Consider the following 17,781-nt stretch of genomic DNA (forward strand, 5'->3'; position numbering starts at 1 on the left):
AGGAAATTAAAGGATTTTAAGTGTGCCTTATAGTGTGGAAAATACGTTATACAGAAGAAAAGAATATATCGTGATATATATCGTTACCGCACGTGCTTCAAATTATATCGCGATATGAATTTTAGGCATAGCTGGACTGGCCATCGGGCATACCCGGTGGGCCTCTGGCGATTTTTTGTTTTTATGGGCTGATCGATTTTTTTTTTTTTTTTTTTTTTTTTTGGAAGGGTATAAATAATGAAAGGTGTTGGATTGGCCAATTGCTCATGATCGACTCTGGGCTGGACCAATTACAGCCGAGGAGGTCGGATGCACCCTCCCCCTTGTTTAGCAATCTTATAGACGAACTAAAGAAAATGGAGAACAAAAAAAGGAAAGGAGGTGCAGAAAAAATTAGGGCCAAAAAGAAACAAGCCCTTCAGGCAGACGCTGCCAAATGTGTAAAAATAACTGAAGTGTTTGGTGGTAGCTATGGCATAGCTTCCACAGATTTAGCAACATCAGCAAGTGGTGGACCAGCAGGTGGATAAGGGAAAGGGGAGGCAAGAGGAGGAGAGACCCGAGGTCATAGTGGCAGAAGTTATGACCTGCTGTCTATCTGTGTCAGATATAAACCAAGTTTAGTTGTAGTTTGTTTTCGTTGTGCTGACTTTTTACAGTCGCTTAGAATAACTGGTACTGCATACTAGCTAGCATGACGATGTTTATATACTGCTGGGCGGGTGCTATGAAGTTACTGATAGTAAATTTTATTTTATGCTTAAGGTTAGTTTCTCAAACTCCTCAAAATCTTAACTAATTGTGCCAATCCTTACATGTTGCACCAGGCTGATTTATCATCAAAAGTGGAGAAGTCTGTGACAGAGGAGACAGAAGAGCAGCAGAGAGAGATGGAGCAAGAGAGAGAAATAAAAGAGCAGGAGAGAGAGATGGAGATGGAGAGATGACTTTATGTCATCCATGAGGGATGCATTTGACATATGTTTCACATATTATAGCCCAACAAGTTACTTATAGCAATTTAAATACAAGCAATCAGTTTTTGGCAAATACCGGAAATCAGTTTTTGGCAGACAATCACTTTTTGGCACAACACCGGCTATTTTTTGTGTTTCTTTTTATCGCTGTGTAACCGAGTTCAATTGAAAGCCTCTTGCCACAAGTTCCCAGAATCCTTTGCGGTTTTACCCCTGAATGGCGTCACATTTTTGGTGGGCCGGTCTCTTGTCAAAATGCCCGGGCCGATTATTTGTCCCAGTCCAGCCCTGATTTTAGGCCATATCGCCCAGCCCTACACAGAAGGTTAATATATTTTAAATCACGTTGCCCTCATTACAAAATTAAAAGATATAATTATTATTATTATTGTATAGTTAGAAGAGGTAATACTTTGATGTAAATTGCCTAATAAAATAAAAATAAAATTACATAATTTTAGAATTATATTTTACTTAACTGCATGATAATTTAACTTAGTTAAGAAAAGTTTAACTATGTGGTTACAATTTTAAAATGTATTTAAATATTTCAGACATTTCAGGTCCATTTCTTCATTTTTGGTTCAAAAAATGTTCAGTTTAATCCACTCAACAAAAGTCTTCTTTTAATCTGCTTTAATTAAAACTACAGGGTGGGCGTGGGCAGGTGAGGAGCAATATGGCGTCTCTGGCACAGGTGAGTTTAGCCGTCTATATTTGAACACAGTTTGCTGAAACATAAAAAAAAGAAAACATTAAACTTGGTGAACACACTGGTTTATCTGACCTATATTTTAGGTTGAAAGATGAAACGAACATTCAGGAGTAACTTCTCCTGCTCTGCTGCTACTTCTTTGAAACTAAAATATGCTGAATTAGCCAAAATTAGCCTGCAGTGTATCCGCCCATGCATAGACAGCTGTCTGTGGACCCCAGCAGCAGAAAACTTAGAAATGTGATGATTTCCAAGCAACTTCTGAAGCCTCTTGTTTTATGATTTATGTTTTTGTCTGTGATGATATTTGTGGAGACGGGACCTCTGTTCACTCAGATCTTCTTTCACATTAAGTGAAATTTCTTTGTGTTGAATTTGTATCGCTTTAAGCTGCTGAAGGAGAAATCAAAGTAAAGCTGCAAGAACTGTGCTGACGGGCTGCCTGCTGGCTACGACTGTCAAAATCATCGATGACTAATTTCATAGCTGACACGAGGTATCTAAACTTTAGTAAGGAATGTGTGTACTTTTGACACCTCTGGTTAGCATTTAGTGATCAATTTCAAGCATATTTGTTTTTTGCTTGTTATTGAACAAATTCACTTCACTACTTTTCACTGTCTGTGACATCAATGCACATTGTTCCATTTACTGCATATTGCACTTTATTCATGTCTCTCATTCCACCTGCATCAACATTGTAAAGTTTGTCACAAAGAGATTTATATATTTATAAATACTAATATTTTCCATTCCATTCTGTTCTGCTTTTTTATTGCCCAGATTTTAGTAAGCCTTTGTTAAATTGTCTGTTATATGTCAATAGATACATATGTCACAAATAAAAGTGTCTTGTAAATTATGTTTTTGTAAAGAATTTTCTCCCAAAATCTCTTACATGCTAACTGTAACGTGTTATTTCTGCTAAAACCTGAACTTAAATGTGTATATGGTGTTTATCTGTTTTTCTCTCTGTTTTAGATGCACATATCAATTTGGAATTCTGCCTCCAAGCCAGAATTGCAGGAATGCACAACATGTTTTTCACTGCCCTCTCTGCCCACTGTCAGCCCTACTGTCAGGGCAAAGATTAAGGAGCATATAAGTGGACACATTAAAAATGCTTTGCCTTTCAAAGGTATGTTGGTATTAAATATACCTCATAGTTAAAGTTATAAATATGAATATAAATTTTCCTGTTCACCACATTTCTTGACCGCTCTTGTGATCCACACCATTTTGCTTTCATTATGAGGATGGCTTGGATGTTTTTGTTAATATGTACAAACTGATTGTGAGATAAACTGATTGCATTCTGTACAACTACATTTAAATTATATGTCGTTTTTTTTCTTCTTTTTTCTCTCTTACAGACAAAATGATATGCCAGTTCACTTTCACTGCCCTGTCTGTAACATGACGGTCATACAGCATGAGGCATTTATTGTCATGTCAGCATTCAGGCCTGCTCCCCACTGAACTCTCCGTGGAGCCCCATCTCCCTCTCGTTGTCTTGTCTCCAGCATCTAAACCATTTTCTGAATCTTCGGTAGAGCATTCATGTGTTCTACCCTCTGTGCTAAATGGAACTGTGGCTTGTGGAAAGTCCATGAAAATGAAATGCCCTCACTGTGGTCTTAGTCTTCTTTAAAAAAAAGAATTCAAGGCTCACACGATGAGGAGACATTCAAACAGATCAATACAGTAGATGTTTGCCTGGCCTGTCATCTGCAGTGTTTTTGTGTAGAGGGACATCTTCCTCTTTGTTTTTCAGTTTGCAGAGGTCATGGAGCTCTTTTTAAAAGCATGAGCTGACGACCAGGGAATACAGGTCAATGCGATGTTTGACGTTTAACAGACAGATGAAGGCACTGGCTGTTTGTTTGTGTTTTTTATGTGTTGGTGGGGGGGTTTTTCTAGTGTACAGAATTCCAATTAAACTTATTATAAAATGTTGTTCACTTGTTTCCATTTCCATACTTATAGTAAAAAATTTAGTGTAAATGTAACAGCATTGTTTATAATTGTAACTTCAAAATAAAAAGCTTACAGTTGCTATTAACATTAATGTATTACCCTGTAATCAGTAATATTTTATACATTTTACACATTAACCCTCTGGGCTCTATCCTGGCCATTTGTGGCCACTTCTTCTTCTTTTTTTCTTTTCTTTTTTTTTTTTTTTTTACCATTTTTGCTGTGTTAATGCAAATGGAATGAAAGGGTCTAGATTGTTTTCAGCTTTTGGCTACTTGAAAAGCATTATGACATTTTTTAATTCCTTGTTATTGACAGTGCTAAATCATGCAATTTAGGTATAATTGCTTTTATTCTAAACTCAACACATAAAAATTATGCTTGTTGTTTTGGGGTTTTTTTTTTTTTTTACCAAATGACATCATTTGCCCATTTTTAGCCAAACAACCAATTTCACGTAATATTCTTAGTTTCAAATAGGGTCGTTTGATGGCTTACTACACTGTAGTGGACCAAAAGGAGGACACAGGTTTGATCTTAAGGATCTAATAGTTGCGTGTGTTTGTGCATGACATTGCAACGCAAATATGTATTTGCAAGATAGACTGGAATAAATTATGACGCATCAAATATTACACAGGCTGCAGTGAATTTCTGTTGATACGGGCTATTGAGCTTTGGGTTTCCCAGTCAAATTTATCTTTGAAGCACATGCTAAAAACACTTTTACTCAGGTACTTTTCATAACAAGACACCATAGCCAAAATATTAACTATCAAAAAAATTCTAAGCAGCAGCACATTCAGCAACAAACACTGTTAGAAAATGTGTCCTGGAGTTTATACAGGTGCAGAAAGTGCTACTGCTGTAAGTAAGCCTAACAGCTTCCAGATCACTTTTTTTCTGTAAAGATGGCAAGAAGGGCATTAATGCTCATTTCTACAATCTCCCAAATCTTGGAATACAATGCCTTTGTCCCATGAAAACCACTTCACAGTAGTAGGAGTTCACTAAAACCTACAAATGAAGAGTGATCCTGGAAGAAATAGGGTGCACGCTAGTGACCTCAACAATTGTAAGACAGCCTTGTCCCCGATGCTCATATGAAAAAATAAATAAATAAATAGGAAGATTTATGAAACCATTAGGACTTCACTTTTTTTATCTGAAAGGTTACTGGTAATACATAATAATAATAATAATAATAATAATAATAATAATAATAATAATAATACATTTTATTTGAGGGCGCCTTTCAGAAACCCAATGTCACCTTACAAAAAACAAAATTAATAAAAGGAACAGTAGTCATAAAATACATAAAATAAGTTAAAATTACAAAACAGAGCGTGAAAACAGATAAAATCAGCATTAAAGCGAATAAGCCAGTTTAAACAGATGTGTTTTGAGCTGTGTCTTAAATACGGAGAGGGAGTCAATATTTCTTAGTGCAGGAGGAAGAGAGTTCCAGAGCCGGGGAGCAGAGCGACTGAAAGCTCTGTTCCCCATAGTGATAAGGTGTGAGGACGAAACAGTAAGATGAATAGCAGATGATGATCTGAGAAGGGGGGATGCAGTGGTGATATGGAGCAGGTCACACAAATATGAAGGCGCAGATTTATGGATACACTTGTATGTAAGGAGTAAGATTTTAAAGTTTATCCTGGCTTCTATGGGCAACCAGTGAAGCTGCTGAAGAACTGGGGTAATATGAGCACTTAACGGAGTGCAAGTTATGACCCGAGCTACAGAATTTTGAAGGAGCTGGAGTTTATGAAGGGACCTTTTAGGGAGAACAAATAGGAGGGAATTACAGTAATCAATACGGGACGTAATAAGACTATGGACAACGATGGCAGCAGCATGAGGAGTAAGGAAGGGACAGAGTCGGTTAATATTACGTAAATGGAAGTAAGCAGACCGGGTTATGTAATTAATGTGAGACTGGAATGAAAGAGTATTATCAAGTATGACACCCAAACTCTTAACCTGAGGGGAGGGAAGGGTAGGAGCATTTTCAATGTTAATGGAAAAACTGTGGGATTTGGTTAAGATAGATGGTGTACCAACAAGTAAAACTTTGTTAAGTTTGAGAAAATTGGAGGAGAACCAGGATCTAATCTCAATAAGACAGTTTGAGAGGGAGGTAGGTGGGAGAGATGAATTGGGTTTAGAAGAAAGGTAGAGCTGGGTGTCATCGGCATAACAGTGAAAATTGATATTATATTTTCGGAATATATAACCAAGAGGGAGCATATAAATAATGAATAAAAGAGGCCCTAATACTGAACCCTGGGGCACACCAGCAGAAACAGGATAGAGAGTTGAGGAATGGGATTTAAATTGGACAAACTGAGTGCGGTCTGAGAGACAGGAGGTAAACCAGGCAAGGGGGGTACGACCAATGGAAGCTACACGGTTCAGGAGAGAAATGGTATCAAACGCCGCACTAAGATCAAGAAGGATGAGGATGGATAGGAGACCAGAATCAGCTGCCATCAGAAGGTCATTGGTAATTCTTAACAGAGCAGTTTCTGTGCTATGACTGGGGCGGAAACCAATATATAGCCTAACTGGCATTTAAAGATAAAAAAAAAAAAGACTGTAGATAAAATTTTGGTTTTGATGAAAAGGACTGGTGCTAATTTACAGAGTCAAGGCGGTAAAAGTAGATAATGTTTTAATAAATATAAATTTTATAGCATTTTGTGAACAAACACAAAAGGTGGCCATTTTTGGCAACAAACAACCTGAGAGAGAGTTTTATATTTTTTGCTCTCCTTGAACAAAAACAATAGTGCATAATAATCAGTGTTGACATTAATTGTTGGGGGGGGGGGGGGGGGGGGTACAACAAATCTGGCAATCTCTACAAAGATTTTCTTCCCAACTTGAAATAGTATCAGAACAGGCTGTATTCCAACATACAGAAGATAGATAATGAACAGGAAGTACAAACAACAGCAAATAAATAAATAAAACAAAAACAAATCCCAAAAAAAAGCAAAGAAAACAAACAAAAAACAAAACAAACAAACAAAAGATAATTAAAAGACATAAAAGAGGGGTTTACCTTAGGGGTTTTCTAACAGATCTAGTTCATTAATCATATGATACAGATCCAGAGCTTGTTTTTTGTCCATAAACTTTACAGATGAGAAGAAGAGGCAGAGTTCTTTGTGAAGAGTAAAAAAGGACAGCTTTGTTTTCAGAAAACGACATTTGTGAATGAAGAATTTACCCATAATAATTATTACATTTAGAACATTTTCAAGCTTCTTTTCTTTTCTTAGAGATCCAAAGATAATATCATTTTTAGAAAATTCAAGTAAGTTTGGAATCTTTGGGAAAACAACGATGGCAGCAGCTGCATAGTTTTAATATTACTCTTTCTGGGTCACAAAATAAACTTTTAAGATATTTTCAGGTGAGAATGTATCTGTGTAAACTTCAAATATCTGCTCGATTTATCAATATATCACATTTTTGCAAAAGTGCTCCAACGTTTTCAGAGACATCTGTTACCCACCACCTCAATAGCAGACCGGGCGGTCAAGGCTCACCAGAGCAGCAAGAACAGCGAACTCCCAGCACATTGTTTTTAAACCCCCCACGGTCTTTCACTACTCAGGTTAAACATGATATATAAGTCACTTAGATAACTTAAAAATGTTATTGTTTGGCGTTTTTTCAGTGTTTTATTTGTTCCCCAATAAATCGGTTTGGCTGAGATTAAACTTATAGTTTTCACACAGCTGAATAAATGTCAAACAGAAAACTGATTAAACAGAAGTGTGAGATGGTAGAGGGACCAAAGAGCAGACAGCTCTTGCACTTTTTCTTCCCTAAAAGAAAATGGAGCAGAGATAGAAATTTTAAAAAAAAACTTTGTATTGATTTATTTTTTCAACAGTTGATGGAAATGCTGGTTCTTTCTGACTCACTCCTACTTCCCACTGCAGCACATTCATGACAATACTGCCCGCCTGTGTCCTTAATGTGGAATTACACTTTGGGTTATGTGTTCTTTCTCTAAAATTTCTATTGTTTGGTCAATTTTCCTTTTGTACCTCAGATTGTTCTGCACCCTGCTCTCATTTACAGCCTCTGTTTCCTGGAATTAGGCAGATTTGTGCAGCTGGAAAGCTTTATGATTGATTATTATTTCTCTGCTTAAACAATGTTGAACTCTTTGTATCGATACCTGAATGTCTTTTGAATTGGATGTGTTTTGCAGACAAGCCCAAGAATGATGCATGACATCAGTTCGTGTATAAATAAAAGATCACATAAAAAATGTATGTGTCGGATGAAAGCCTGGTGGATGTAGCCAGCATGACGTCATCTTTGCAGCCTGAGCGTTAGCATTGATGGCGTCGGCCATGTTGAATTTTTAAGCAGAAGCCTTACAGACAGCGCTCAGCTGCAGCTGCACATTATTTTAAACAAAATCCAAAAAGATGCATTATAAAATAAATTTGCTCTCTGAACAGCTGTTATGAAGAGAACTGTCCACAGAGGTTAAAACAGTTTGTTTATTCTGCTGTAGCCCTCAAGTGGTCATTATAGGAACTGCAGCTTTGGCTTCATTTTGCAGGTCTGAAGGTTGTTTGTTTCAGACCTGCAGAGAAAGAGTGTTTTCATCAGTGAACATACAATAGAGCTTGTAATTCCAAATTATTCACCCTTAAGACATCCTTCCTTCCTTTAATTTTTAATTGTTCTGACCTGTTTCTCTGGTTCACTCTAATGCAGCCGCTGAAGGAGCGTGTCATCCTTGTTTTATTATAGTAGCAAAATCTTATCATCAAATCTTCCAAACTCGGCACGCTGAAACTTTTTGGTGAAGATGAAAAACTCTCAGCACGAGTCCAGAAGTCATTTTCCACTTCCTGCTGGAGACGGCGGGAACAATAAATTATTTCCTGAAAGTCACTTTGCTGTCGCCTGTAATTGAGGTGAGAGCAGCAACGAGGCTGGATGTGAGGTTAGAGTGTGGGTGGCATGACTCATTGTAGGTTTAAGCACAGAAGGAGCAGTGAGGAAGGAGGCTGGAGGCCAAGAACAATAATAAAAGTACTTCCGAACAGACTGCTTTCTTCTCGACAACAGCTGACGTCAAGAGCCAGACACCACAGATCCAACCTGCTCAGGGAACGCTAAACACTCTTCTGTCACCACTTTCCTCTAATCCTGTTTCAGCTCCATTTGAGCAGAAATGCACCAATTAAATCAATTCTAGCTGACTTTGATCTGCTTCCTCCAAAACTGCGCAGAGATTTTAAAGCACACACACTCTGAAACACACACTTGAAGTTCTACTCCCTCAGCAGCAGGGGTCAACACACTCTCCGTCTCTCCTCCCTCCCTCCCTCCCTTGCCATCATCTAATCCTCTCTATACTGGGAGCTTCAGCTGAGAGTAAGAGCGAGATAAGAGACGTTTTTGTCCTCACTCTTCTCGCTCCATTTCTCCTCTCGCTACTGTTTTTTCCTTTTCTTTCTGAAATGGGATGTGGAAATTCCTCTCCAGCCAAACACATGACTAACAACAACAGCAGCAGCAACCGCAGCAGAGGTGAGGACACTGAAAAACTGAACATACTGTTAGTCATATGGAGCAGCTGGCAGGTTTAAGGTGTCTTATTTTGCTTTTAGAGTTACTAAAGGTGCTTTAGTAACTTTTTTATGTCCTGCAGGTGTTAGCGGTCCAGTCTGTAGAGTTTTTGACTTTGGAAGCTGTAGGAGGTGAAAGCAGAGTCCACGTCTGTCTGCTCAAAATCAATTAAAGTTTTCAGGGATTTCTGACACTCCTGGAAACGCTGGAAAGCAATTCATCTGTAAGGTTTCAGTTGCAGTTTGTGGTGTTTTGCTGTTTCAAAGTTCACTTGTGCTTTTACTTAACTATAATTAAAAGCAATCAGGATTGACTGATTGTACTTTTTTATTGTTATCATTTGGGTTGTTTCAAAATAATTTAGTGTGTGATTTTAGTCATTGTGCATGTCTTCAGGATGGTTTTGTGAGTAATTTTCTGTTAGTGTCTGGTTTTTTTTATTATTATTATTTGTTTTCGGTCTCTTTCTGCTGATTCGTCTCCCATGTTGGTTGTTTTTAAGCGTCATGTGAGTCACTATCTGATGGACTGATATGTCTTTATCACTTACCTCATTTTCCATTTCATTTTGGGTTGGGTTTTTTTTTTTTCTTGTGCATTTTTTGAAACTCCTGGTTTGTTCTCTGAAGGGAGGGAGAATCATTTCCATTTGTTTATGTCTGTCTGGCTGTTTGTTAGAAGTCTAGCATCTGTGGTTTTCAAGATATTATGTTCAGGTTTTATCTGATGATCAATACCAATAACAGCTCGAGCTAATTTAATTTTGGTGAAAATCTAGTCGAGGTCACACCAGATGTACAAATCTGTAACAACTGTATATTACCCACAATTTTTCAAAGATCGTCTTCAAACTTCACAACATTATACGAGGTCTTGGAGAACTTGAGTAGTTAAGTTGGCTAAGGATTTGACCTTGATTGTTAGTGCCCAAGGTCAAAGTTGACCTTGAAAAAAAGAATTCAAGAAACAATATCGAGTAATGTATCATATTAAAGAGCATGGTGGGAGCCGTGCAACACACTTTTTCATTTTTTTAATAAGACATCCTATGATGTCATAGTGATGTCAAACTTTCACAGAGTCACACACTGCATGAATATAGATTAAAATCTCGAAGCCAGTTCTGCTCAGTCATCTGGGTAAAGATAATAAAAAATCTACCTTTTAAGTATATAGAGCGTCAAGGTCATAGGTCAATGGTCAGACATCAGTGTGGTTTTTAGAAAACAGGCTGATGTTGTCATGAAACAGTTATGATATAACCTTTGTGGGGTGGGTAGGTGGGGGTGGGTTGGTGTTGTCTTTGAACTAATTTGTCTCCCCCTGGTTGTTTTTTTTTTTTTTTTGTGATCTTGTTGTGTCTCCTTTTTGCTGTTGGGCATATTTGCTACTGATGCACATGTTATACAACAGTTTAATATGAAATGCTTCACATTTTTATTCCCAATAAAATATTAGAATTATCTGAGGATTAAGTATGGGAACCTCATACCCTAAATTTTGAACATAAGAACATTGGAAAGGAAAAAATAAGGTAATGGGGAAGGGAACAAGGAAAGAAAGAAAGGAAACATGGAAGGACAGGAACAAGGAAGAAAAGGAAAAAGGAAGGAAACAAGGATTGCAAGAAGCAAATGAAGAAAAAGAAAAAAATAAAGGGAAGAAGGAAGGAAGGAAGGAAGGAAGGGAGGAAGGAAGGAAGGAAGGAAGGAAGGAAGGAAGGAAGGAAGGAAGGAAGGAAGGAAGGAAGGAAGGAAGGAAGGAAAGGACGGACGGAGAGAAATGAGAGGGAGAAACTTTTAATAATCAAGATTTAATGAGAAAAGTTTATAAAACACGACAGGAAGATGAATGTGTCAAAGTGTCAAAGATCATTTATCTGGTGAGGAAATTATTGGTGATTGTTGAGCTGTCACAGCTGTTTAAATCTGACTTTTGAAAAACAAATCATCAGTTTTTCCAATTTTACAAAGTTTTCACCACAAATACCCAAAGTAAAGTTTTCATGCCTGTCTACTTTCTCACTGTAGCTCTTTGCTCTAGATAAAACAAATACGGAATTTTCAGTGTGTGAAAATGTCAAAATTGTTTTTTTACAAAGTGATTTCAGTGAGCAGGAATGAATTTAACTCTCGATTGATCTCGTTTCTGTCACTGACTTCAGATCCTGCTGAGTTTTCATCAAAGCTGTGAGTAAAGTTTCAAACATATTTTCATCTTGAAACATGTCACTGTTGTTTGACCTTTCTCTCATGTTGTCTGTTAACGTAAATCAGCTGACTCTGTGTGTGCGTGTGTGTCGACAGATCAGTTGAGTCAGTGCCAGAAGATGACAAACGGAAGTCAGTCATTCATTTTTGATTATAAAATCTTTTTATCTCATTCATCACAGCCATCCAATATATGTCTAATGAGCTGATCTGTGCAGCTGACTCTCTCTCTCTCTCTCTGTGTGTGTGTGTGTGTGTGTGTGTGTGTGTGTGTGTGTGTGTGTGTGTGTGTGTGTGTGTGTGTGTGTGTGTGTGTGTGTGTGATCAGGAACTATGGAGGTGTGTACGTGGGGTTGCCTACAGACCTGAGCAGCATACCCCAAGTCCAGATTGGCTCACTCAGAGGTAACACATCCACAGTATCAGCTGATAGCAATTTCATTTTTTTATACTTATACAGCACCATTTCACATCAGCAGTGATCTCCAGACACTTTCATAAGGGGTAGATTCTGCAACATCAGATTGAGAACTCCAATGATCTCACCCATGAGCAGCACCTGGTGAAAGTGAGGAGGAAGGACTCTTTTTAAACTGGATAAAATTCGTGTAGAGAACTCAGACTGTAGAACTAGTTTGTCTTTGCAGTTTAGCAACCTCAAGATATCCAGATCTAAGCTAATGTTTTCCCACGGGAATCTACTTTGGGACCTCTTTCATTTCCTATTTTTTGGATTTGAGTAAGGATGTTCAAGCAGAAAGACACCTCTAAGCTGATTCTCCCATTTATAGACATGTTTCATCTATCCCACAGCAATGTCACATTGCATTTCATTCATTTAAATTGGATTAACTTAAATGGTTTTCTACACCTGGACTTAGTTTCCAATGGTCTACAGCTGAAGTGCTTGCTAAATACAGTACTGTGCAAACGTTTTGAGCCACCCCTCATTTATTTGTTCTGATAGGAAAATGGGTGCAATTATTTATTTTATCGTCTGTATTCATTTCTGTATTCATTATTCCACCATACTCCAACACCAGTGGCTGATCACTGTTACACCTCTCTCCTGACCTCCTCTGTACAGTATGTACAGATTAGAATCAAAACTTTCTGATTTGGGTTCATCTCTCCATCAGGTCTTAAATGGTTTCACGTAGTCCTACACCTCTACAGTTTATTCTTCTGGTTTAAGGACAAACTGCACTTCTGATGAGGTATGCAAGTCTTCAGCTATCAGTTCTTTGGGAATCACCTAGTTGGTGTAAAAATATTATTTTATGTCTGTTAAATTGTGTTATCTTTGGCATTTTTTGTAAACTGAACTAAATAAATGAAAATGAATGTGTCTCTGTAACAGGCTGCTAGTAACAAGGTGTCTAAAGATTGGTTTCTTGCTAAGTTGTCTCATGAGTTAGGTGGCTTTTTATGCTTAAATGATTAATAGGTCAGATTTCAGAGGCTTAACAAACAAAACAATTCCTCTGAAAATGTCCATGTACAAGAAGTGGACTGAAAATGAGGAAAAAAGAAGCCAATGTCCAAAGAAAAATTTTGAAAGAATTTTTCGCAGAAAACCTGGAGAACTACTGGTAAAGGGCACCTTCCAAGTCTGACTGCTTGGAAGGAATATATAAAGAAATGAGTGGTGGCTCAAGACTTTTGAACAGAACATAATGGAAGCTGTTTCAAAACCAGGCGTGTTCAAATCCAATAAACTGTGACATACAGGTGATCTAAACCAATTGAATATAATGACATAAATGATTACCAGACTAAGTCTGACCTCCTTTGACCTTGTATGAGTTTCTATGCTCTGCGTCCTGGTTTGTTTGCTGTGGGGTTATGATGGAGCTATTGTTCTGTTTTGAGTAGGAGCAAAGAAAATGAGTGCAATGCAAAGTCTGAACACATAAACAAGGAGGAACCACAGTGCCATAAACCTAATGTCTCTGCCCACATTATATCCCAAATATGATCAGAACTCATGACAAGTAAACAAGCACATCCTCAATTTCCTGTTGGATCTTCAGGGTCACGAGAGCCTGGGAGAGAGAGAACTCTGGGCACGCTGTGTGTTCGTTAGCGTTTTATTATTAATGTGTGTGTCTGTGTGTGTGTGTGTGCGATGTCAGCTCCGTATTATATAATGTAGTGATGCTACGAGTGCATTTAACATATTGGCCAAAAAGGCTAAAATGACCAAAGAAAAAGTGGGAAACGGCTAAACATGAGAAGTTTTTGGATAAAGTTTGTGTTTTTTCCATTGTCTAAGCACTGCTTCCAACCAAGAGTGATACCATATATGCCCCATAGCTGCAGAAAAGTCTAACATTGTTATCTTTTTACAAAAAAACCAGCTGAACATGAGAGGTTTTTGGACCAATTTTGTGTTCTCCATTCTTTAAGCACCGGTTTGAGCACCGTTTAAGCACCGGCACCGTTTCAAAAGTACCGGTTTGGCACCGGTATCAGATAAAACCTAAACAATACCCATCCCTAATATATAAAATATAGAAAAACTGTTTTTTATACTTTATACTGTATGTGTAAGGTATAAAAATAAAATGACACCAGTAAAGACCTGAAAAGTATGGAAAAACACACTTTGAAATATAAAGACATGGCAAACAGACTAAAATAAGAAAGAAAATACCAGTAATGACCTTTAGGTCACACTGACATCCAAACTAAGAGCTCTGTATAGATTGAATGCTGCCCATCGAAGCCTATTTCAGTCTGTGCTTCTCTGTGAACTGATAGGTACAGAGGAAGAATGACACAGTGTGAGAGAGTTTGTCGAGTGAGGAAAAAGAAACCCTGCAGGCGTTCATCAGCTCCTCTGTGTTGTCATCAGGAACCCACCGAGTCTCCACTGAGCAGCAGCAGCACCCAGCAGAGCCAATTTCATCTCTCAGCGTCCCCTCAGAGGCTTGAATGGGATCAACTCCACCTGATTCAGCTGACTGCGGCGACCCTGACAAACTGGTTAGAGAGTCCGGACGTAGATTTGGACCTGGACATTCAAATTGGTCACAGTTTGCTGCTCAGGCGACGTAACGCTGCAGGCTTTTTATTCCAGGCAGATGCACCAGTGGGAGCTCAGCATTTGGCCTCATTGGAGTGATTGGTAGCTGTCATCTGTCCCTATTACTTTTGTTCAGTTTTTGTGAATATTATGGCATAGCTCCTCTTGTCATTGAAAAATTAAGTCATTAGGTATGCTTTATATGTTTTTGTATTGTCAGCCAATGGCTTCAAGATTTTTGAATGATTCACGTGAGATTAAACTGCTCACAGAACACGATATGCAGCTTACAGCTCAGTCACATTAGAGGAAAAAGGATGGCAACCTTCTGGCAGATAGGGAAATTTGTTAGTTGAATTGTTTGTTGCAAACTAAAAGACTACCCATAAGTTAAGCATACAACACTCTCAACCTCTGGGCAATTACATTTGATCCCAATGCAATTGCACAGGTAGCCTTGTGGGATGGAACCTGTCGGCAAACATCTTGATGTATGCTCAATCATCCAGATAAGTAAATCCCCAAAAGTTGATTCTGTTTTTCTGGATGTAGCGTTTTCAGTGGGAGAAACTTTTCATTACCCATCCAAGTGAGTTCTTCAGTCTCAGCTGACTGCAGGTTTCCCCAACCTTATAAACAGTATGGTACTCATGGCCATTGATCAGTGGTCTTCAATCGTGATTTTTGATCAGTGGTTGTTGTCATGAGAATTTGCATATTAATGATTAACGAACTGACCTCACAGCCCATTGTTACTTCAGTGGTGCTAGTTTCAGTCATTATGCAAATGTATTGTCTATAAGGTTGGAGAAACCTGCAGTCAGTCACTTGGATGAGTGACGAAACGTTTCTCCCACTGAAAACGCTACGTCCAGATGAACAGAATCAACTTTTGGCGACTGTCTACAAACAGTTGCAGTTTGACTCAGACTGTCTGCAGTTGCTCTTGGATTGATTGGCGAAGGTTTGCAAATAATTTGACCGATTGCCAATACAATGCTATCATTCAGTCATTTTGCACCACTTAGTGCAATTCATCTGCAATGCATCTCAAAGCAGCACAGGACTCAGCTGGTTGCAGAATGGTTATGTTCCTAATACCAGGTTGCTCAGCGCCTGTTTCATTCTGCTGTTAAATTGCCGTCCTGCAGCAACTACGTCACTATTTGTGGAAGATTTTCTGTTTGAAGTCTATGAAGTGCCTATGTGGCAACAGATTTTTAATGCTTCACTACAGTTAACTGCCTTATCAGCACAGACTGCATGTAATTGGCAACTTCAGCCCATCTTATTTTCATGATTTCATTTTAAAGTTCACTGCACACGGCCACAGTAATGCTGGCCTTGCTGTGGACTCCAACCAAACTTTGGCATACTATGACGTAAATGTTGCCTTCTCCAGTTGTTGTAACCACAGATGTAAACTATAAAGAATGGGCGTGGCTCCCCAGGAACAAGAAGTGGAATATACCTGCATTCTTTCTTATGGCCAGCAGGGGGCAACCCATCTTGTAGGGGAAAATGAAGTTTAGGGGAAATTGCTCCACTTCACACTTCCTTTATGACCTGCTGATGATTTTATGGTCTCAGGTGCAAACCTAAAGTTTGACTGAATAAAACATGATGCTCATTTTATATAGGTTTTGATCCGCTTGGGGTAAAAATGGTGCAGTCTACGACCTGTGAGTAAGAAGTTGCTGTCTATCTTACATGAATAATACCTTAGTTACCTAAAAACCATACTATACAAGTTCAAGGAAATTCCCTGGAATTTATACGCCTCCTCAGAGTATTCACACATAAATGAAACTGAGCAGGAAACCTGCCGTCATCCAGCTTCAGTGGTGCCGGTGTTGTGCCAAAAACTGATTTCCAATGTTTGCGTGTTTTTTTGTTGTTTTTTTTATGTGTAATATCGTTATGTATGTTGCTAAATAGACTTTGGTGAACAGGTATTACAAAGGGGTTATATATAAAATTTAAAAAAATTACCTGTTTCTCAAGTATCTTTGTGACTGTGTTACTGCACTTACATTATAATCAATCAGCTCCCTTTTGTCCACTTAAAATATATTTACAGAACTATTTTCACATTTGTTGCAATTTCAGCTGTCCTCTTGGCCAGATTACTCTTAAAAGAGACATTTTTAAAGTCAACAATATTTTTTTAACTGCATACATAAAGGATACATAAAAGTCACTGCCAAAAAGTGATTGCGGCTTCTACCTTGTTACAGGAATGTTGTTTGTTGCTCAAGATAATGTGATATCATTCATGAGGGATACATTTGACATATGTTTCACATATTATACACCAACAAGTTATTTATAGCAGTTTAAATACAAGCAATCAGTTTTTGGCAAATACCGGAAATCAGTTTTTGGCACAACACCGGCTCTCTCCTTCTCCTCAAAGTTTCAGTGGACGACATCTTGATCCACATTCGGCAGTTATTATTTTGATTTTCTAATGCAGCTCTTCCAGCTTCTAAAATGTGAAAATCTGCCACAAATCTTTGATGTTGGGCAAAGTGTGGTGGTAGTCGTGATGAAAAATTTTCTAGCATTCACTGTAAACCTTATGAACTGCATTCATTTATGGTGTTAATTACCTTTGAGTTTTAGATCAACTGTAAAAAGCTTTTTTGTTTCTGTCTGTAAATAAATCAGACGACCATGTGTCTAAAGCCATCAGGAGAAAACCAGCAGTTAAGTTCACTTTTAACCCTCCGTGTTATATGTTGGAAGCACGATACAGACAATAACTGTCCGACTGTCGCTCTGACAGTCGATAATTATTTTTTCTGAGTTCCAAGTAGATTTTATGAAGCATGTAATTTTCGAAGGACAAAAGCTTCAGGTAAGTTGGTTCCTTTCCTTTATTTCCACTGTGGCTTCTGGAGAAACAGAGGAAAACTCCAGGGCTGGAAAGATAAGGGAGTTAATCTGATCCATGTATGTGTTTGGACCATGGAAAGAAGCCAGAGTACTTGGAGATATCCATCCAGATAATAGGTGGAGCACAACTCCACACATCAGGACAAAGGCTGGATTCAAACTCCAGCAGCGGTACTGAGCACTGTGCAAAAGTGCTGAAACGTAGGAAAAAAAGCACTTGAACACACTGAGTGAATAAGGCTGGTAGCAAAAAAGTCCTTTGAGTGAGAGTCCTCACTTGGTTACCTGCTAAATTAGCCTAGAAACTAGAATCATTGGTCAGACAGTTGCATTAAAAATCCTTCAACAGCACCAACAAGG

At 38.2% G+C, this 17,781-nt stretch overlaps 1 protein-coding gene and 1 long non-coding RNA gene across 4 annotated transcripts; both read left to right on the top strand.

The window, feature by feature from the left end:
• The first annotated feature begins 1,381 nt into the window (after window positions 1-1,381).
• On the top strand, window positions 1,382-3,836 carry LOC308399908. 2 transcript variants are annotated; one of them, XR_013972270.1, is made up of 4 exons: window positions 1,382-1,674; window positions 2,083-2,188; window positions 2,674-2,830; window positions 3,066-3,836. It is a non-coding gene; the product is annotated as an uncharacterized lncRNA (long non-coding RNA). The 2 variants fall into 2 exon arrangements; XR_013972269.1 differs by having other exon boundaries at window positions 1,382-2,188.
• A 5,278-nt stretch (window positions 3,837-9,114) lies between these two features.
• LOC308399535 (overexpressed in colon carcinoma 1 protein-like) lies at window positions 9,115-17,140 on the top strand. 2 transcript variants are annotated; one of them, XM_080886850.1, is made up of 5 exons: window positions 9,115-9,246; window positions 11,450-11,474; window positions 11,592-11,627; window positions 11,824-11,900; window positions 14,259-17,140. In XM_080886850.1, the coding sequence occupies exons 1-5, from the start codon at window positions 9,177-9,179 to the stop codon at window positions 14,273-14,275; spliced, it is 225 nt and encodes a 74-aa protein (XP_080742976.1). In that variant the 5' UTR covers window positions 9,115-9,176; the 3' UTR covers window positions 14,276-17,140. The 2 variants fall into 2 exon arrangements, with proteins under 2 accessions (XP_080742976.1, XP_080742975.1); XM_080886849.1 differs by having other exon boundaries at window positions 14,353-17,140.
• Window positions 17,141-17,781: the final 641 nt, after the last annotated feature.

Source organism: Rhamphochromis sp. 'chilingali' (genome assembly GCF_963969265.1).
Source record: "Rhamphochromis sp. 'chilingali' genome assembly, chromosome: 7".
In the NCBI taxonomy this organism is placed as follows: Eukaryota; Metazoa; Chordata; class Actinopteri; order Cichliformes; family Cichlidae; genus Rhamphochromis; species Rhamphochromis sp. 'chilingali'.

Bases quoted from the DNA above. Each gene is read 5' to 3' on its own strand.
- LOC308399535 (XM_080886849.1), top strand. From the start codon at position 9,177: ATGGGATGTGGAAATTCCTCTCCAGCCAAACACATGACTAACAACAAC. The intron at 9,247-11,449 runs GTGAGGACACTG...CACTGACTTCAG, and splicing joins CAGCAGCAACCGCAGCAGAG to ATCCTGCTGAGTTTTCATCA. The intron at 11,901-14,352 runs GTAACACATCCA...TGTTGTCATCAG, and splicing joins CCAGATTGGCTCACTCAGAG to GAACCCACCGAGTCTCCACT.